The following is a 21,739-nucleotide window of genomic DNA, read 5'->3' as shown; positions in this document are numbered from 1 at the left end:
TTCCTGTTGAAATCTATGGGATTACTCAAAACTGCAATTGCACATAGATTGCTATAGCAGTAGTACAAAATTCCTAAAGCCAGTGACTTAGTCTTAGAAAAACTCTTCATGTATTTGCCTGAATGCATAAGGGCTTGAAAGTAGCTAGAAAATGGGATTATGCGCCCAGCCTTGCAACTTCCACATGTTCAGCTGGAAAATCTGAGAAGGGGTTCCATTTTCAATTAACTGAACTGAAGTACAGTTCTCTATACAACCGGGAACGTGTGTTTGTCTTCAAAGCACATGCAAGTTCAACCTTTCATAAGATCCCCAAAGCTGAATGTTTAACATTTGAGAGAATAAGGAGAGGGACTGAATGCATGCCTCGTTCTCCATCTACTTGTAAACCTTTGTAAAATTAGAGAGCACTAGATTGTTCTTTTCTTGGTGCATTTGGAAACTTCATCAAAACATTTTCCAAGAGTTTCTAAAGGATGCTTCAATGACTTTTAAAGGATCTCTTGGTATCTAGGACTGATGAAAACAATGTGGTCTAAGAAAATCAGAGTTCAGTCAAATCAAATACCTTCCATAGTTGGCAAAAGGCCTTGAAGGTAAATAAGGCCTTGAAGGTAAATGTTTTCCATAATTTAGCAACTGATCATTAGCGTCACTAAATATTGGAGTTTTCCACTGCAATTGTGGTTAACAAATCTCTCTGCTCCCTGAATCTGTCTAATCCCCTTTTGAAAATCTCCAAGCCAACATGCATTGCCACATTTTGTTACAGTTATGTTTTATATTAAAATACTTTCCTCATTATGTCAGAATTGACCAGATTATGCATTCCAATTAATCTTACGCTAACCTCACGTTTTCTAACTGCAACAGATACCTAGGTGAAACAATCAACCTCAATTGAAGTGGATATCTTGTCATTCACAGAAACTGTTAATGTGAATATTACTGCTTCCAAGTGTCTCACTTTCTCTGAACTGGCTTTCCAGCAAACACAAATCTGGTGTTATGCAAGAGATATCTGGTGAATAGACAGTATCAGTATATTTGAGAGCCAGTTTGGGGTAAGTGGTTAAGGCACCAGGTGGCATCAGGCTAAAAACTGGAAAACTGTGAGTTTTAATTCAGCTTTAGGCACACAGTCAACCTGGTGTCCCTGGGTCAATCACTCCCTCTCAGTCCTGGGAAGCAGGAAATGGCAAAACACTTCAGAAATCTTGCTAAGAAAACTGCCAGGATTTGTCCAGGCAGTTGCCAAGAGTCAATACTGACTTGTAGGCTTACCTCTGCAGATCAGGCTTTAGAACTGGACTGAGAAATGTTACAAACATAACCACATAAAAATGTAAGACTAAAGACCAAAGTATAAAATCTATTATCTTCTTTCTTTTATTACTTCTGTTTTTCATCATGAGAATTTTGCACATTTATTCAGGAGAGCTGAGTAATGCAAAACCTGGAGACTTGATCCTTTCCTATTGGTGTTCAATATAATATGAGAAAGAGAATATTATGCTCATATTATACATTTAAAAAACATGTTACTGTTACTCTTCAAAAGGGGGGTGGATAAGGGGGACCATGATTATAGGCCCTACACCAGGGGTAGGCAACCTTGACTCTTTTATGACTCGTGGACTTCAATTCCCAGAATTCCTGAGCCAGCTTGGCTGGCTCAGGAATTCTGGGAGTTGAAGTCCACGAGTCATAAAAGAGCCAAGGTTGCCTACCCCTGCCCTACACACATACACTACATTAATCAGGAGCAGTTGGTAAGTTTTTTGTTTTTGTTTTACAACCCCCTGACCAAATTACAATAAAAAGATCACACACATAAGATACAATATATATCGATCATAAATATATATTCTTGGCAGAGATATGATATGAAGCAAGCCTCTAGCCTGTTACTCTTGCATAATGCTAATATGCTCAGTATGCTTTCCTGTTTTGGGATAGTGTTACTCCTTTATGTAATTGTTTCTTTCTTAAATGTGGCGATTGAATCTTACTACCCAAGGATATCAGTGGTACATTACTGGTGAGTTCTAGGCAGGTGCCATTGCAGTTACAAGATATGGAGTGCCCCAGCTTTAATTAGACTTTGAAAAAACTGGTCCTGGCCAGTGGCATCAGGAATGGTAGGGCCATAGAAGATGCCTGCTAACTGGGATTATTGCATCGTTAGGTGGTGCCTTGCTGGAATCAGTTCACATCACGTTTCTAGTCTAGCAACACCTGTCCTTTTTATTCTAGTTAAGGCTGATAACATTTGTGCATACTCAGATGTATATTAATTTCTGGTATATCTCGTTACTTCCCACCCAATCCCTGCCCACAAATATAAATAAACAAAGTCCCAAACAAATTGGGTTATTTTGCTTCTGCAGCTTGTAAAGAAATAGAAATTGTTCCTATTTTTAGATTATTGATTTAAACTATGACAGACGCACACTGACAGGGCCCTTCAAGTATCAAACAATAGTAACAGCACACCTTTCAGACTAATTTAGTTGTATCTTCATTCTTCTTCTTCCATACTATGTTATGTAAGCAATTCAAGTGAAAGCATTGGTAAATTAACATGAAGATTTTGGATCCCTGTCAGATATTCTAAACAATGCTATTAACTTATTGGACCAAATAATTTTCCCAATTTCAGCTTACTTGTGGTAAATTATTAGAGAAATATGTTAGACCAGTGGTTCTCAATCTTTTCTTCATCACGGACCCCTTTTAAATACTCTTTGTGGCTATGGACCATGGTCATGGACCACCAAGACTTAACTCAAGATTTAAGTCATAACATTTCTTCAATCCTTCGGTGACCCCGTGTGATAACACCATTCCCCCCAGGATTAAGAACCACTACGTTAGACTATGATAGGACAATTATAAAAAACAATATGTAAACATTTCTTTTTGTTATGGATCAAATATGAAGCAATTGTTTGTCATTAAAAAAATCTTGTTACATGGTATGATCAAGACAAATCTAAATGCACACTTACCTGGAAGTAAAGACCATTAAACTCAATCAAAGTTGTAATTTTATGTATGTTTGTTTAAAAAGAAGCTCCATTAAGCCCAATGGCGCTTATTTTTAAAGAGGCATTAGAGAAATGAAACTATCAGAATACAATTCAGAAATAATAAAGTCAACAGAAATTTTGGACAGTGCACATTTAAGACCTTTCATGAACAGAAGGGCTTCTTTTTGTAAAATGGTGGGAGGCAATTCATTCCTGTTAATGCATCCTCAGACTTTTTCCAGAGAGTTGTAAATATTTTTGGAACAGAATTGGGCTGGGAGTACAAGATGTATAAGGAGCAAAGTGAAGGGAAAGACTTCTTGAGGCACATGCTTACATGACAGTCCTTACATACTGTGTTTTGCATAGATGGCTGTTTTGGAATTTCGATCAGGTTGTCACACGTTAAGCCTTTGTTTAACCATGTTTTATTGAATAAAGCACAGTTGGCTGGATTTGTAGAACTTGATAAGACAAAATTAAATACATTATGGTTTAGTGCAATGTATGAAACCTGATGTACTATTTCTTTACTGTAACTTTCTAACTATTTGGGGCTAGCCTTATATATGCATATATGCCATGCCAGATGGTATTGAGTACCATGAAGAAGCCTTGATGCTATGTCATCAAGTATCCCCACCATCTTAGCTTTGAACTGCCTGGCTGACATTTCCTGATATGTATGTGTGTGATATGTTAATTTTTTTTTAAGCGACTCATTTATGTAGAGTGAAGGAAAGCTAAGCTACCACCTTTTCTCTGGCATCTTTATTTTATTCCATACAACATGCATGAGTTGAAGAAATTGTGTGAGGACCTTGGTTGAAGCAGCTGCACTGTGCAACTATTCTTGCTTCCTGTTTAGGAAGAAAGTGAATTAAACCTTAAGCTAAATCCCCTCCCTTCCAAATTCAGATGACATATCATATGACTTTTTGCAGACCTTGGGTCAGCATAATCACAGTTTCATAAGCCTAACCACAGGGTGAACTTTATCGTTGCATGTAAACATTTCATTGATCTGTTGACAGAGTCCCAGGCACTGCAGAAATATGACATAATTTTAGATTTTACTTATATCTATATTCTCATATTTATAGAGTTAATCTATTTTCATGCCTTCTTATAGATTATAGGTAGATTCATATAATTCACTATATGTGATTTGCCTGTGATTTAGCATGTCATGGGAACTGAGCCACTAAGCTTTGTAAGCAATGATTTAGCTTACTGTGTGAGTTTAGCCAATTATGATTTATTCAGTAAACAACAATAAAGCAAAACGCTGCATTCTGGAAACAAATCCTTATTTAAAATACTAACTGCTTCCTGCTAAGTCACATTATTTTGTTTTATTCACAGAAGTTTGCAGAAGATTCCAATATAGATGTCTGTAAGAAGCCTGGATGACATTACTGGTGTCAATATGCAAATAATGTGAATTCTCTAATTGGCCTCAGTTGTATCTTTGATGCAAATTATATAATTCATGTCCCTTGCCCTATGATATTATGATGAGTATGATGTCATTTGCTCCCAACCTCAAATGCCCATGGACTTTAGAAATATTAGTCTTCCATTTGTAATTCTGATATATTGCTCCATCTTTTACCTTTACCCCTATGGAGGGAGACTTAGCTGAACTATGCCTTCTGATCAGCCATGCTTTGAGCCATGTGCTTGGAAACACTTAAGTTTTTCTAAATCGATTGCAGAATCTGAACAAGAGGTCCCACAGGAAGTAAGGAACTTGGTGATGATCAACGGATCAGAGGCCTTTGTCTTCTGGTGCACATTTGTAGTGCATAAAATGTATTAGATTTTAAATTTCTTTGATCATACCATGTGTTTTCAAATCCCATGAAAATTGGCCACTTTTTATTTTATAAAACTGAAACGCATGCCAATAGCTTTTAATGCTTCTCTCCTCAATCCCTTCTGATAGGGACGCTTTTTAAAAGGGATTACGACCCAGTGGTGAGAAAGAAACATTTTAAAAATTTAGTATAGCTTTTTAAAATCTATAGGAGGGGGAGTGATTAATTAAAAAAAGAAGAACTTAAATGCTAACTGGTACCGAAGATACCGAGCTAGATCTCGATTCCCTGGTCTTAGTGTTGGGCATGGCAATGGTGCAGCATGACACTCCTACGGTGGCTTCAGGTAGCTCATCTTCATCGGTCCATTCATTAAGGTCGGGGTTGTAACACTGAATACATTTCTTGTATTTCTTTTCTATTTCATTCCAGCCTCCCACTAAGTAAATACTTCCATTAAGAGTAGAAGCACCAGCAGTGCTCACGCCAGTGGGAAGAGGAGCAACATAATTCCACTGGCCAGAATATGGACTATAGCACTCGACAGGAAGCACATCAACTCTTTCCCCTCGCCCTCCCAGTTGGGACCCTCCCATGACATAGACCTTTTCCCTTAGGGCAATGGCACAGTGCCATCCTCTCGGGGTGCTAAGGCTGGCTTTGTCTTGCCAGCTGTCACTAGCGGGGTCATACATGCAAACCGAGTGGGAGTAAGCATTATTGATATAGCCTCCTGTGACCAAGATCCTACCATCTACTACTGCACTAGCATGGCAGCACCTGGGCATCTCCAGTGGAGACTTCAGCTGCCACTGGTTAATTGCAGGGACATAACATTCAACCGAAGAGAGACATCCTTCAGAATTGCGACCCCCGACTGCAAAAAGGAGACCGTTGAACACATTCAGACTAAAATGAGTGCGCTTTTGATTCATATTGGCCAGATGTAGCCAAGTGTTGAAGCGAGGATCGTACCTGAAAAAAAATAAGGAAGTATTAATGTCACAGGAATGCCAGCTACATTGACATTCAGTGCTTGTTGAAGCGTTATTTGCTACTTTATCCTTCAGTAGCAAGGGATATATTTAAAATAGTAATCTATTTTAAAGAATAAACTAGATATAATTCCATGATCGCATCTTAATTTTTCTAAAGCTAAAAACATTACAATCCCCACTCCAAAATAAATCAGAAAGGCATTAGGAATCATATAGCAAGTTCTCTCATTCTCTCTCTCTCTCTCTCTCCCTCCCTCCCTCCCTCCCTCCCTCCAGAACAGGACAACTCACTGTGGCCAGGTCACCTCAGCCAAGTTGCTGTGACTGTGTAGCCCGGGTGGTCACCAATGCCAGCTCATCCTGGTCAACTGGAGCCAGGAGAGGTCACCCTGACCAACTGGACATGGGGACAACTCGCTGCCATGGGATAATTTGAGGACAAAGTGGAGAAAGGAAGAGGCACTTCCCCTTCCCTAGAAGAAGCATCAGCCCCAGCCAATGGGACTTGGGGATGGGGACAACTTATGGGGAGGGGAATTGCCAGTGTGAGACAATTTGAGGATGAAGTAGAAAGGGAAAGAGGCACTTAACCCCCACCTGATTAAGCATCAACCCCACAGGGAGGGGAATCCTGTATAGAGTCTACCATTCCCTTCCCCACAAGTGGTCCCCATCCCCACATCCCATTAGCCAGGGCTCATGTTTCATCTGGCCGGGGGTGGGGGGGAAATGAAGTGCCTTTTCCCTTCCCCGCTTCATCCTCAGATTGTCCCACAGTGGCAAGTTTTCCCCATGTCCAGTTGCTGGGTGACTTGTCCTACATCCAGTCACCTGCGGTGAGCCAGAAGCAATGACCTGGCCAGGATGAGCTGGTGGCAGCAACCCAATCAAGGCAAGTCAGTGATGGAGATCTGGCCATGGCGAGTTTTCCTAGACCTCCCTCCTTCTCTTTTTCTCCTGTTTTCTCAATTGAAATCATTTTTAAAGCATCTCATGCTTCATTTTTAAAGTTTCTTCTCTGAGGGAAAAACACTTTTAGGGACAAGAAGAGCTGAGAATGAGGAGAAGAGGTTTAAATCTTTCCCAGGTTGAGAGTATATTTTCCTTGTTTTTCAGCTGCTTGTTTTCAGTTGCTGCTTCTGATTTATTGCACTTCAGTTTTTTTCTTTTACTATCAAAAATCTTTTAAGGAGAAAAACATGAAATTCCACAATAACTTTGCAGTTATTTGCACTTAGACCACCAATATATAGGTACTAAAGATAAGTGGGAAAGAGTACTTGAATGAATGCTCCTCCCAAAAAAGAAAATAAATTTGATTGTTCAACAGATTCATCACACAAATAGAAAGGTATCAGACAATGATTTGACACTGGTCTTATTAAATTATTAAGGGGTAAGAGTTATCACATTATATATGAACATGTGAGGTAGTTACCTTTCCCTTGACTGAAGATTTCTATTTATAATACCACACAACTGCATTAATTATATACCCATTCTAGACTATTAATGAATTCTGTACTTAATCATATTATTTAAAAGAGATATACTGTACAAATAACAAACCAGGAGAGTGACTTTGACTCAGCCATGTCCATCATTTCACAAGGAACATTCAGGCACCTTTGCCATTGTAGCAACAGATGGGCCAAGCTCTGGCTGTCTAATCTACTACTCACAGACTTTCAAAACTCCCAAGTGGTAGTCAAAGGCGAAGCCACACTTCTGGTGGAATTCAAGGGGTTCAAGGGGCCACTAGATATCATAGTGGTGGAAGGCCAACGCACAAGTCTCATAGGGCTTGATTGGTTTGATGCATTGGGCATTCAAGTAACTGGCATTCACCGAACACAAGCGGCAGATCTGTCTGCAGTCTGCCAAGAGTTCATGGATGTTTTCCGTTCTAGTTTAAGGGAGTACAAGTTTCCTCCGATCACTCTCAGGCTGGATCCTATGGTAATTCCAATACGGATCAAGCCTCGTAGAGTGCTTTTCATGTTAAAACCCAAAATCAATGCAGAACTGGATAAGCTAGTGGAACAAAGAGTATTGCAGCCCGTGGACAGTGGGGTGTGGGAGACCCCCATAATAATGCCATTAAAGGCCAACAGGGAAGTGCGAATATGCGCTGACTATAAGTACACCCTCAACAGGGCACTTCAACAGCATGTGTACCCTGTGCCAGTTGTCAGCCATATTTTGGCGTCATTGCAAGGAGGCTGCATGTTTGCCAAATTAGATTTGGCACAAGCCTATCAACAACTGCCCGTGGACGAGGCCACGGCGGTAGCCCAGACCATTGTCACCCATAGGGGGGCTTTTAAGGTTAAGCGCTTACAGTTCGGAGTGAGTGTAGCCCCAGGGCTGTTCCAGGGAGTAATGGAGTGCACGCTCAAAGGAATTCTAGGGGTTTGCCCCTACTTTAATGATGTCCTCATTGCTGGGGAATGGGTTGAGATTCTGGCTGAACGGCTTAAGGCCATCCTTCAGCGGTTCCGCGACGTGGGACTTAAACTAAAAAAAGAAAAGTGCAGGATTGGAGTAGAGTCAACCGAGTTCCTTGGTTTCCGCATCGATGCCGAAGGCATTCATCCGGCGGAATCCAAATTAAAAGCAATCCAGCAGGTCCCAAGGCCGAAGTCAAAGGGAGAGCTTCAGGCTTTTCTAGGCCTTTTGAATTTTTACCATGCCCTCCTCCCAAACAAGGCCGCAGTGGCAGAGCTCTTGGATAGACAAGCTCAGTGTCCACAAGAGTAACTTCCAAGCAATCAAATCACTGCTGTCATTGAACTCAGTTCTCACTCATTTCAATGAGCAGTTGTCTGTCTGCATTGCGTGTGATGCATCCCCGTATGGGGTTGGGGCTGTGTTAAGCCACTTAGTGGCTGATGGGAGGCAGAAGCTCATCGTGTATTACTGCAGGACCCTATTGTCCGCAGAGCACAACTATGCACAAATTGACAAGGAGGCTCTGGCCATTGTGGCCGGTGTTAAAAAGTTCCATGACTACTTCTATGGCCGCCAGTTCATGGTCTTCACAGACCACAAACCACTCCTAGGATTGTTCACCACAAACAAACAGACACCACAAACAAACAAACAGATTCTGTCTCCTCGAATGCTGAGGTAGTCTATCTTCCTGTCAGCCTACAGCTACAAGATGATTCACAAACCGGGCAAGGAAATGGGCCATGCAGATGGCCTGAGCAGGTTGCCCCTGCTACATGTGGAGCCAGATCCAGCTCTGGCTGCACGCATCCTGGCTATCCAGGATTTGCCAGAATCTCCCCTTCACGCTGGGGACATAGCTGCTGAGACAGCAGCTGACAAAACGCTGAGTTGTGTGCTAAACTGGGTACACACAGGATGGCTGGACAAATGTCCAGAGCCAGAATTTCAGAGTTTCTTCATGAGAAAAGATGAGCTTTCAGCTCATAAGGGGTGCATCCTTTGGAGAAGTAGGGTCATAGTCCCGAGCTATTTAAGGCCCAGGGTCCTAGAGTCTCTGCACAAGGGTCATCTGGGAATAGTCTGGATGAAGGCACTTGCGAGGAGCTACCTTTGGTGGCCAGGGCTAGATAAAGCCATCGAGACCCAAGTACATGGTTGCTACATGTGCAGCAATCCAGACCGGAGATGTCGCAAGCCCCTGTCCACTGATGGGAGGACACACACACACACACACACACACACACACACACACACACACATCATGATCAAGAATCCACATCGATTTTTCCGGGCCCTTTCAGGGACAGCTGTTTCTAATAGTGGTAGATAGCTATTCTAAATGGTTAGAGATTGTACCAGTCCCTACTATGACTACTGCTAGGACCATCCAGGAACTGTGCAGAATCTTTGCAACACACAGACTTCCAGACGTGTTAGTCTCTGACAATGGGGCTCTGTTTACCGCTTCTGAATTCCAGTCTTTCCTCAGGGCAAATCTAATATGGCACACAACATTGGCTCCCTTTTACCCGCCTCAAACGGCCAAGTAGAACACATGGTCCGCACAACCAAGGAATCACTAAAACGGATTGTCACGGGATTGGCACCACAGACTGGCCAATTTTCTACTCTGCCAATGCACAACTCCCTGTACTGCCGAATTCAGATGGGGCCGATGTTTGATCACCAAGCTGGACAGGCTGCATCCCGACCGGGTTGCCTCAGACTCTGCTCAGTCAAAGGCACCTCAGAATTTGCAAGTGGGTGACCGGATTTGGACCTGGAATTACAGGCAAGGGGCTTTGTGGGTGGCAGCCATGGTTGTTAAGGTGTCAGGACCATTCTCTTATGAGGTGGTCCTGGAAGATGGGCGAGTCATTCGCTGGCACATTAAGCAGCTGCGTCGGAGCCTAGCAAACCAGTCACTGACTCAGGCCTCTCAAGAGGGCCGCATGCAAGGGCCGTGCAACAGCGGTCCAACAGAGGAGCTTGCACGCTCCAACAGAACTCTTACTCAAGGAGACAGGGAAAAGGCCGTAGGAGAGGTTCCCCCAGACAGACAGTATCCGCTGAACAGGACCAGCAAACTGCACTGAGGGACAGCCCTGCAGACTTTGCTGCACGATTGGACTTTGGTTTGGGCCGACCGGGACTGGCCAGCCAAAGGGACCCGAGTCAACCTGACTTCACTGGACCTCAGAGTCCTGGTCTACCCAGCCGGGCAGGCGAGCGGATAGATCAGGAAACTCCTGCAACCTGTAGACGTTCAGAACAGTCAAGAAGGCCACCTAAATATCTGCAGGACCTGTCTAGCAATTGAGAGTTTGAGCCATCTAAGGGGAAGGGGTGTAATGTATTGGCCACAACTGTTTTAAATCACTTGCTTAATGTCTGACCTACATTGCTGTATTGTTTAACAGTTGCTGTTACTGGAAGCTAGAATGGCTGTCTCCAAGCTGATAATGAAGTTTGGGGTGGGAAACTGTTACTTTAAACCTATTGGTTGCCACCTAGAGGCTAACTGTATAAATAGCTGTGCAGGAGCCTTTAGGGCTGCTTCTGTTCTGAGTCAATAAACTTGTTGCTGTTTCAACATTCTGCCTCATTCAATGCCTAAAGAACTGAAGAAATAACAAGACCAGCCTGGATAAGAGAAAACTATTTCAGAAATGTATAATGCTTGTTTTTCTAAGTCTGCATTCTTTGTTCAGAACAGGAAAAAAAACCTTCTGAAATGCTTATGAATAATTACTAAAACATTACCAATTGTTATGCAAACTTAGTAAAGGAGAACTTTTGCACTAGCTTTTCTATCACTCCTCTTACAGAGTACCTTCTAGAAAATTAGATGGGAATTTTCAAAAGATGTGAAGCTAATGAATGAAAAGTTTCAATGATATCAGTCAGCTACAGCATATTGAAGGAAGGAGGTCCTAAAGTATAACCAATTTCAAATCAGTTCTTAGCACTACATCTCAAAACTCAAAGCAAAATTGTGGGACACTTTCTACCATTCTATGGAGTGAGGCGTCCTGCTTCTTATAGATTTTTAGTGTGCTGCACAGATATGTTTTTAGAAAGTTCCTTATGCCTGGACAATCTATTCTCTAGTCAGAAAGACGTACATAGACTGGCAGTTCCTCAGGACATGTCAGAGACCAGAACTTGAATGTTCTGCATGTAAGGCCAAACTTCTATTCCTGGAATATAATTCTTCCCCAAATTTAAATGTGATTTCAGGCTGTGTGTAATTAGGACGTGGTGAAGAGAAAAACTAACCATATATGATTTGGCATACATGGTGGATAGTATATGTCTTCTTTGCTGCAAGACATATGTGGGGAAACGGAACATATTCATCTTTCCATTCCATAAGTATTAAGCAGAATAATATATTTCTACCACTGAAACTAAGCCATCTTGGCTGACTCTAGAAATTATTCTGAGTAATTTGGAAAAAGAATGGAACGTTATAATAACTAGTGTGTTGTAATAAGTGGTCTAAAATGCTGATGCTCTCATGAAGCTCACAAGATACTCTGGGCTGATCATTATCACTCAGCTTCTCAGGATCAAATGAGGATAAAATCTTGAAAGGGTAAATTGTATGCACCATCCTCAGCTCTTTAGAATAATGTTTAGACAGGAAATGCAGATGTCTGCAGTCAAAAATATATTAATTATATTTATGTCTTCCTTCTAAAATGGAAATGTCCTCGAGTGATCTGGCAAATCTTTTCACAGCAAATATATCCTCTGTTACACTCTCCTCTTAGCTTTTTTCTTCCTTTACCAGGATAGTCATGGAAAAAAAGAAATACTGGCATGCAAAGTTACTGCCAAACAGAAGTCCTAGAAGTTGTCCAATTGTTCTGGATGTTCCAGAAAACAAGGAGGGCTACATAAAATTCTTTCCTGTTTCAAACAAGTGAAGGAGTCAGTAAGAATTCCATAACAGGACATAAACCACACACTTTTGCCCCAATAGACAGAAGGATAATGTTGGTAAAATGGGATAATTTTTATCAAGAAAATTATGCAGATGAAAATTACTATCCTCAATCTGAATCACTCATACTTTGTTTTTAATTAAAAAAGAAACAGATTAAAATAATGGAATCCTGTTGTCTAAGGGAAAGATAGCAATAGCAGACTTATACACTGTTTCATAGTGCTTTACAGCACTCTTCGAGAAATTTACAGTGTCAGCTTTTTGCCCCCAGCAATCTGGGTCCTCCTTTTACTGACCTTGGAAGGATGTAAGGCTGAGTCAATCTTGAGCCAGTCAAAATCGAACTGCTGGCAGTCAGCAGAGTTAGCCTGCAATATTGCATTCTAACCACTGTGTCACTATGGCTCTTATAACATAATGGTAACTATGCCTCTCAATCATCAACTGTACTTGAGGGGAGGAAATGAGTGGATCTGAATATTTATGTATTTTTCTTTTTTTAGTATACATGGAACAAAACATAATTTGATTTAATTTAAATTGAATTAACATTAATTACATAAACTGCTTAATATGATTGCTCTCCAAATATTTATTAATTTATTAATTTCTGACAGCCACATTCTGTCACTGACCCCTGATTCTCAGAGGAACTCCAGGAGATGAAGCATCAGAAGAGATGCTAGAATATCACTGGAGAAAGACAAACTAATCTGACTCAAGATAAGTAAGAGCTTTTGTTACCCTACAGTGATAAGAGTGAGAAAAAAATACTTATTCTTCTGCTCCTATTGCATCTGCAGAGGATTATTTGAGGCATGTATTGGACAAAGATACTTGGATTTACTTTGAATTGGACTCTAGTTGTGTAAGTCTGGTACTGTTGATTGAGATACAGTCTGGCAAAAGACAGGGAAGAGTCTCTCACATTACTAATGTTATGTATTGATATCAAGGATTAATGTGTTTTGGTTTAAACATGTCTCCAACTGTTTTGGAGGGAAAGTTAAGTTTAAGTTTGAGTGGGAAAATGGCTTATGATTTGATTGGTCGCCGCCTGGAGGCGGCAGGTATAAATAGCTACCATTCTGTCGGTTAAGTTCAGTTCTGTTTCTGCTGCAATAAATCGTGTTGTATTAGACTGGTCTGGTTAACGCCTCCAAAAACCCACTACACAATAACTAATATTTTCGAATCTGGGAAAAGTTTGAGCTGGCTAGCCCCAAGAAAGTAGCCAGGATCCTTAGAGCTGTAACCAAGTCACCTATATATTAGATCCATGTCAATCCTGATTGGTCAAGGCTTCCTAGGATGTGACATGGTATGTATAGATCCAAGTGATGATGAATTCATCCTTGAAGGGGGGGGGTTGATTCTGCTTGCAATTATTGAGGCAATGTTTTATCCACTTCTCAAGAAACTATTACTGGCCCAGTGGTGTTGGACAATTTCTGACCCATATCTAAACTTCCCTTGATGAGAAGATTATTGAGCTGTAGTTTCTGACAGCCCTGGAAGTCACAAATTATCTAAATCTATTAGATTTCAGGCCTGAATAGAATGCCAAAGCAGCACTGCTTTTGTTTGTCGATAACTAATTTTAGGGCCAGGATGGGAGCATCATGGTGCTGCTCGAACTCTCAGTGGCCTTTGGTAACATTGATCATGATATTCTTCACCATTAGCTCAGCAGGTTGAAAGTGAGAGGCACAGGTTACAGTGGTTTTCCTTCTTGTAGGGTTGGTTTCACATTAATTGAGATAGGGAATGGGAATGTCACAGCGTAGTCTTGAGCCTTTGCTTTCTAAGAAGCCTCAGGGCTTGATTGTCTTCCTAACCCTATTTAATATCTGTCATCACGGGATTAAGTGTCATCAGTACATCGATGAAACTCAGTGATAAAGCTCAGTCCTTGCCACCCAAGTGATACTGTTGAAATTCTCTCAGTTTCTGGAAGTTGTAAAGGTCTGGATGGGGGAGAACAGGCTCAGAAAACCATAGTAAGACTGAGTGATCAGTCTTGGGATCATCTGGGTCCAGAAAGTTTCTATCTTCATTTCTAGAGATGGTCCCAAGTATGCCTAATAGAACAAGTGTACAATTTGCACAAATCGATCTTGTGCACAAAATCTGGATTGGGAGTTGTCCTCATGATCACCTCTACCTTTGTGTGGCTACGAAGACTGCTAACTTCACTAGTTGCACTGATTACCAGTAGGCTTCTGGATGCAAATCAAGTTGCTGGCTTAAGGTTTAGTTATTTTCAAGGCTGCCTTTCTCTAATTATTTCTGCCTATTCATTAAGATCTGACCTGGTGGGCATATTCTGGGTCTTGACATATAAGCAGTGCTAACTGGTGAGACACAGGAGATGTGTCTTCTCTATTTCTGCACCTGTCTTATGTAATAACATCCCCCTGCATGCCCAACACCCCAAATCCAAATGGTTCTGACTTTCTTTCTGAAAGGCTCTGCCCCTTAGACCCTGGCTTGGAAGTTTCTATGCCTGTAATTTTTTCAGTTTTGAAAATTCCCTCTTGTCAATAATACATAATAATGTAATGTAGTTTTGGTTATTATGTGGTTTTTAATACTGTACACTCTCCTGGGGCATATTGATTGGGCAACTTTATGAATTGATCAAACATAACATAATATAGTGGGATTTTTTAAAAAAATAGAATTCAGGAATTTGCTTCCAAGGTTGAAGTGAGGTAGGGCAGCTGCATGTGATCTCAGACTGCTTTGCCCCAAGCACAAAGAGGATCTGCAGATTTCTCCATGAAAAATAAGATGCAAAATCATATCTCTTAGCAAAGCACTATTTTAGCACTAATAGCACTATTTTTATATGTGTAACCCCAGAAAAGAAAAGAGAGAGAGAGAGAGAAAAAAGACTTCTCATCTGACTTCAGGATAACTTCTCTGACTTGGTGGTATCCAGATGTGTTGGATAATAATTCCCCACCCCCTTTGCTGACTAGTGCTAATCATAGTTGTAATCCAATCCACTAGGAGGTCGCCAGGTTGAGAAAAGTAATTTTAAAGCAATGAACCACATTAATTTGCTATTTCTTGGAAATATATATTTTCTCTTTCCCCCCACCCTCCCCGCCACACATATACATATATTTCTCCTTCTTTTTCTGGAGCTGTCAGCTCTGTGCTATGTCGCTACTGCTATATATAATCAGTTACCTGCAAAAATTGCTGACTGCATGCTTTGCTTGATTTCTGGCATCGTTCTGGTCTTCGCCACCTGCCACATAGAGAAATCCATCCATCACGGTGACACACTGGTTGAAGCTTTTGGCAGGCATCTCTGTAAGTCTTTTCCACCCATTGTCAGGATCTCTGTATAAAATGTCTCTGCTAAGAGATTTTTCTGTTAAAGCTGGACGTCCCCCGACTGTAACTAGAACTCGAAATCCTCCACGAATCCTGGTTCTTCTTGACTGTAGAGTATTCTGGTGGTAAGGAAGTAAGTGGTAATTCATGGCATCTACCAGAAGTCTATGGCAATCTGTATCTAGCATCATTCTTGGTACAGTCTGAACATAATTCACCAGGTCCTGGGCAGAGATGGTACCAAACCGAATGTTGCTCAAAAGATCTGCAGCATACTTAGTTCTTTTTTGGTCAAATTCCAGCCATCTCATTGCAATCTGGAATGCAATAAGCTCAGAAGGCAACTGCAAGTCATCATCTGCAAGAAGTTCGTTAATCTGGTCAAAAGTAAGCTTTAAGAAATTATCTGATTCTGAAAACTCAATGAAATTGTCTCTAATGAATTTCTGTGATGCTTCCTTAGCAGTTTTCAGTCCATATGTCTCTGCAATGTTGGCAATATACATACAATTCTCCACATTGATTTCCTGCATCAGAAAGTCACTGCACATCTTCACAAGGGTATGTATCTGAAGATAAATGGCTGTGGAGATAATACTACCTATAGTATACAGGGATAGTGTAAGTTTTCCAGTATAGGCGTACGCAATCACAGTGGCTAGGCCTAGTGGGGATACGTCATTGAGGTCCACTCTTTGAGTTGATGGATCTTTCTTTAGGATGTTATGGAAGTAATCACTGCATGATGCCATCACCACCTTGTGGACATCAAAGGACTTGGTTTTGGTACCAATTATTAAATCACAGAGAAAATTTTCCAGCCTCATCCTACACAAACCTTCCAAGAGGTTGGGACTATAGAAAGCATCAGAAACTTCTGTGGAAACACAACTGAAGCCATTGCCTCCTTCCAGGAAGGTATTCAATCCATTGAGCTTGCTGAGAGGCCCATCCTCCACTATAATGGTTAACTCATTGATATCCGCCTTGTTCTTTTTGACATTCTTCTTCTTGGGCGCCATGACTGCAATATAATATCACAGCCAGGAGCTTGCTAAGAAAAACCCAGAACAAGGAGAAAAAAAACAATAATTTGTACACCCATATTTAAACATCTTACTAAAATTGATCCCAAAGCTTTCTTATAATCTGTAAGTGTACCTCAAAGAAATGAAATATAAACGGGCAGGAGGATAATTAACACTTTACCAACACATCTGCAGCATTTGGTTGGTATGCCTGTATGGTTAATTATCACTCGGCAAATGATAGTTTGTATCCCTCTTCAGATGATATGTCTGGATAGGAGAGCATTTTTGCACCCCAGTCACTCCAGTCTCCCGAGATCCCAATCCTGAATGCTGAAATGGATTTTTATTCAATTTAACTTTAATATAAATATAAATATAAATAGATCCTCTTGGCTGTTAATCTAAGCAACCTTACTAATAACCCAGCCTCAAATCCCATAGAGTTAATCTGTTAAAATGAACATGCACAGAATTCCCTCCTTTTGTAACAGAAGTACAAAGGTGGGTAGGTCAGGGGAATGTGAAGCCAGAGACTCTTGATCCTGAACCCTTCAGCTGTAAGGGTTAAAAAGGACTAACAACTCATGTAAAATTTATAATACTTATTCAATGGCACATTTCACTGAATAGATGACCTTTGCAAATTAATATTTTCCAAGTCAGTCTTCACTTCAGATTAATTTGGATAGGCAAATCAGATCAGACTCCCATAAAGTCCTAATTTATTTGAAAACAAAACCCACTGAATTAAACTACAACTCCATTCCAAATCACCAGAGCCAGCTCAGTGTAGTGAAGGTGCTGGCCTACAAACCAGGAGACTGTGAGTTCCTGTACCTCCTTAGGCATGTGATTTTGGGCCAGTAACACTCTCTCAGCCCAACCTATCACATAGGTTGAAAAAATAGGAGGAAGGTTTATTAGGCATGTTTGTTGCCTTGAGTTGATCAAATATTTTTTAAAAGAATGAAAATCTAACAACAGCAATAATATGCATGTTTGCTCATTAAAAAGCTATCCTTATCTTTCATCTAAAAGAGCAGATGACTCCTGTCCTTTCTTGATTGAAGCCTGCAGGGATGGAATTATTTTCTTCCAAAACATTGCTGTTTGGATAAAGACTTTGCAGCAGGTGAGAGAAAGGTAAATTGATATTTTAGTTGCTTTGAACTTCAACTCCTATCAGTCCTAGAAAGCATAATGAATGATGAAGAATTCTGGAGGCTATAGTTTGAGAAAGAATATGATTGAGATTATAAAACCATGGAAGGCACTAGGATCAAGGTTCATCCAGTGAAGCTGATTGTAAGGATGTTGATCTGACCAGCAAGGTTATTCTTAGGTTTGAAGAACTAGAGGAAACTGGTTAATTGCCTTTTGAATAAACATTCTATGGGATTCATTAACAGGCCTTGATGACTATGTTTATAGTTAAATGGATCATTCTACTTGAAGTAATAGAGGAATTGGTTCTCCATTTTAGAAGAGCTGCTTGTCCTAGAATAACCTAGTTAATTTTCCATTGTGTTGTGTTCCATTACAAGCATCTTCTGAGTAGATATTCTATTATTAAGTCTTGCTCTTGTGCAAATGGCATTTTTATGTTTCTATCCTATGCCCTCATATCTGGTTATGTATTAACATTTCATTTGGTTGCTACATGAGCATTGTTTTAAGCAGAAAGTTAGAATAGTAATTAATAGATAAAATCTATGCCTGAGACTACATATATTAGAAATGTATATAATATATGTAATCCTTAGTTGTCTTGAATACAGGTTCAGGCTTATACAGCTATAGCTTAAATGACTCCCAGAACTCTGGTTTAATAGACGAATAATAACTTTTTCAATTTTGCATCCTCTGAAATAAAATATTTGGGGTATAATATCATGTTCAAAATTATTTCTGTAACTGATAAGCTAAGTTAAGTTTATGATGTAAAATGGTAGTGTTAAGCTATCAGTTTCCTAAGATGTCTGTTGATTTTATCTAATTTCTTATTTTGATCAGCTTTAATGATTAGCTGCTTTTTTCAACTGCTTAGGGCTACTTAATTGCAGAATAACAGAATAATAGAGTTGGAAGGGACCTTGGAGATCTTCTAGTCCAACCCCCTGCTGAAGCAGGAGACCCTATACTATTTCAGATAAAGGGCTGTCCAATCTCTTTGTGAAAAGCTCCAGTAATGGAGCACCTATAATTTCTGGAGGCAAGCTGTTCCACTGATCAATTGTTCTCACTGTCCAAAAATTTATCCTTAGTTCTAGGTTGCTTTTCTTTGATAAGTTTCCATCCTTTACTTCTTGTCTTGCCCTCAGCTGGATATAATAATAAACTTTTCATTCTTACCCCTTTTTGTTTCATTGTCCTTGAATATTTTGTTAACTAACTCAAATGCCAACAACAGTGGAACAGCATTATAAAATTAAACTCAGATTTCTTGGTGATGGAAATGTTGGCATGGGAATTTGGGGAACTGATCCAAGCTTTTGAAGGATGCTCAGTTTCAGGAAGACTGATTTATACTCATTTCTAATTGCTACTATAAGCAACAATTTGAAATAGTTTACAATAAAAATAATTAAAACATAAACATATTTTCCAACTTGCCATAAAATATGTTTTCACACGTTTGATGGATGTTACTCAGATTTTTTATTTTAAATGGGCCAATGTTTCCAGCTGAATTTTCTATGCCATAGTGAGAAGCACAAAAAACTTCACTCAAAAAGCAGCCATCATATCCCCACCAGACAAACCATTATGTAAACCCTAGGAAACCAAATATCCAGACTCTAGAATCTGCTCTTTTTCATTTTGGTGTTCAGTCAAGTTAGAGACTGAAACACCTGCCTGTGATGTCCTACAGGAAGTTGCAAAGTTTTTGTAACCAGGACTGGGTTCGAATCTCCATTCAGCTATGAATTGCCCTGAATGATCTCAGGCCGAACATTCTCGACACTCAAACTAGCCCATGCCAGAGAAAGGACAAGAAATATCTTCTCCTTGAGGAAATCTTGCAATTCGATAAGCACCAAATAAATGAATTAAATAACTGGTGAAATATAAAAGCAAATAGCACTGAAGTAGCTAAGTAAGCACCTACGTGTTGCAAGGAGGCATAGTGCCAAAGTGGTAAAGATAAACTAGTTACCTCATTTCCTGCAAAGCAATCTCCTAATGCAGCATTTCTCTCTTGTCAAGGATTTCACACTTAAGTCTTCAAACATGCCCCACTCGGCATTTTATCTATCGGAAAGTTAAGCTCCTTTGGGAGAATATAGCTGCTCTCATAACGCCTCCCGAAGAACAGCTATCCGTGCGTAAGGGAGAGAGAGCTATCTGTGCTCAAAGTGTCAAAGTTGCTTGCATGCCAGAAGGCTCCAAATCCCCCTCCCCAAGCATTACCAAAGCAGTGGGTCAGCTGCTCCTTCCCCCCCCCCCTTAGGCCCCTCCCCAGCCACATTCTTCAGGCTGCATCTGTTGAAACCCGTCAAGGCTATTTCCAAGAATAGCCATGCTCCCTGGCCTTCAAATGACTTGCCATTTTAAGACACATTCAGTTTAAAATGTCTGGTCTTTCTTCAGGACAGAATTTTTTTTTCTTGCCCAGGTGCTTACACTAGGGATAAGTTTCCTGCTTAATTAAAAAGAAGTTAAAGTTAGATTAAATCACTCTGATAAGATGAAATACTTAACATACATTTGGACAGTGTGCATTTAAATTTCCTCTCCTGTTTTGCTAAGCCGGTATTCCTTTAGATGTTAAACTATCCCCATCTTAATTAGTTCAACAACACATCAAAGAAACTATTACCCTCACTTAAAGAAAACCAAAGTGACTAATATTTTTAAAAGGTGGCCTTTCCTTGATTAAGGCATGACATGCTCCTGGGGACAAGTGCTGGTCTTTTGAAATCCATCAGCCAAAGGAGAGGAGTTTTGTCCATCAAATTAAATTGCACACACTCTGTAGGAAGAAAGATAATTACAGAAAAACTATCTCTAACTTGATTTATTAGGGGCTCTTCATATCTATAGCCGATTGTAGGCTTTGTGCCAGATTCATGTCAAATGAGATTTGGGCTATAAACACAGGCAGGAAAAACCCTCTTTATGAACGCAAATTAAAGCCAATCTCAAAAAGAATAGGATTAGGTTCTCCTTACCCTTTTTCAGGAAAGAGGCTTCCTGGGGCGCCCCAACACAGTATCAATGAGAATATCTTGTGAGAAGAAAAAAAGAGAAGGAAGAAGGAATGGAAGTCGTGCCTGGTTCTACCCAATTGAGGATTCTAGTGTGACCTGCTGCCACCGAGGAGAAGAGAGACTGGAGTTTGCGCTTTGGGGCCCTTTAAAAATGACCCCTCCTCCCATCCCTCCCTGTCACCCGGAGGAGTTTATGTTTCCTGTGCCTGCCTGGTTTTGAATCTCAAGTAAATTTCACTGGGCTCCTTCATGGCAAATGAAGCAGAGTGAGAGATAAGCAACAGGAATGCTATGCTTCCCATTGCAGTTGTTTGTTTCACACTGAACCAGCTTGAAGGGTCATTATCTTTTTCTTTAATCTTCATTCCTCCTTTTGAGAAAAATGGGATTTGGTAATTCAGCATTTTCTCTCCCTTTCCTCAAACTTCATACATGCAAGAGCAACAGCTGGGACGAATCCTCCACCTCCAAACACCAGGAGAACAAAGAAGTTGCTTTGCTGTGGCTTATCCATCTTACCCAAGGAGAGAAGCAACCTAGAACTGAGGAGAAACTTCCTGACAGTTAGAACAATTAACCAGTGGAACTACCTGCCTCCAGAAGCGGTGAATGCTCCAACACTGGAAGTTTTTAAGAAGAGACTGGACAGCCATTTGTCCGAAATGGTATACGGCCGTGGTGGTGAATATGTGCCGTCTCTGTGGGCACACATGCTGTGGCTCCAGTCCTTTAGTTCTTTTATAGAATATTTTCGCTTTAGGCCTCCGCCATGTGCAAAAAAAAAAAAAAAAGGTTCAATCAATCAATTTCAACTTCTCGTGGGAAAAAAAAAGATCTTGCAAAGTTGGAATTGATTGAACTTTTTAGTCCCATCCAGTCTGCCATTACCACTG

General features: G+C 40.5%; 1 protein-coding gene across 2 annotated transcripts; it reads right to left on the bottom strand.

Annotated features, from left to right (window-relative positions):
- Positions 1–3,037: 3,037 nt before the first annotated feature.
- On the bottom strand, positions 3,038–20,981 carry KLHL31 (kelch like family member 31). 2 transcript variants are annotated; one of them, XM_039320329.1, is made up of 3 exons: positions 20,808–20,981; positions 15,455–16,658; positions 3,038–5,827 (listed from the first exon to the last, which is right to left on the bottom strand). In XM_039320329.1, exons 2-3 carry the CDS (start codon positions 16,624–16,626, stop codon positions 5,095–5,097), a joined length of 1,905 nt encoding a protein of 634 aa, XP_039176263.1. In that variant the 5' UTR covers positions 16,627–16,658; positions 20,808–20,981; the 3' UTR covers positions 3,038–5,094. The 2 variants fall into 2 exon arrangements, with proteins under 2 accessions (XP_039176263.1, XP_039176264.1); XM_039320330.1 differs by lacking the exon at positions 20,808–20,981 and adding an exon at positions 19,793–19,987.
- Positions 20,982–21,739: the final 758 nt, after the last annotated feature.

The sequence above is a fragment of the Crotalus tigris genome, unplaced genomic scaffold (genome assembly GCF_016545835.1).
Source record: "Crotalus tigris isolate CLP2741 ecotype Arizona unplaced genomic scaffold, ASM1654583v1 scf7180000023636.1099087, whole genome shotgun sequence".
NCBI classification, from domain to species: Eukaryota; Metazoa; Chordata; class Lepidosauria; order Squamata; family Viperidae; genus Crotalus; species Crotalus tigris.
The sequence above is the reverse complement of the archived record's forward strand: the minus strand, read 5'-3'. Positions and strand labels throughout refer to the sequence as shown.

What these genes read in the sequence shown, in the direction of transcription:
- KLHL31 (XM_039320329.1), bottom strand. Translation starts at nt 16,626, where the DNA reads ATGGCGCCCAAGAAGAAGAATGTCAAAAAGAACAAGGCGGATATCAAT. An exon ending in GCAGTCAGCAATTTTTGCAG is followed by an intron (nt 5,828 to 15,454) that starts GTAACTGATTAT and finishes ATTTTTTTTCAG; the next exon opens with GTACGATCCTCGCTTCAACA.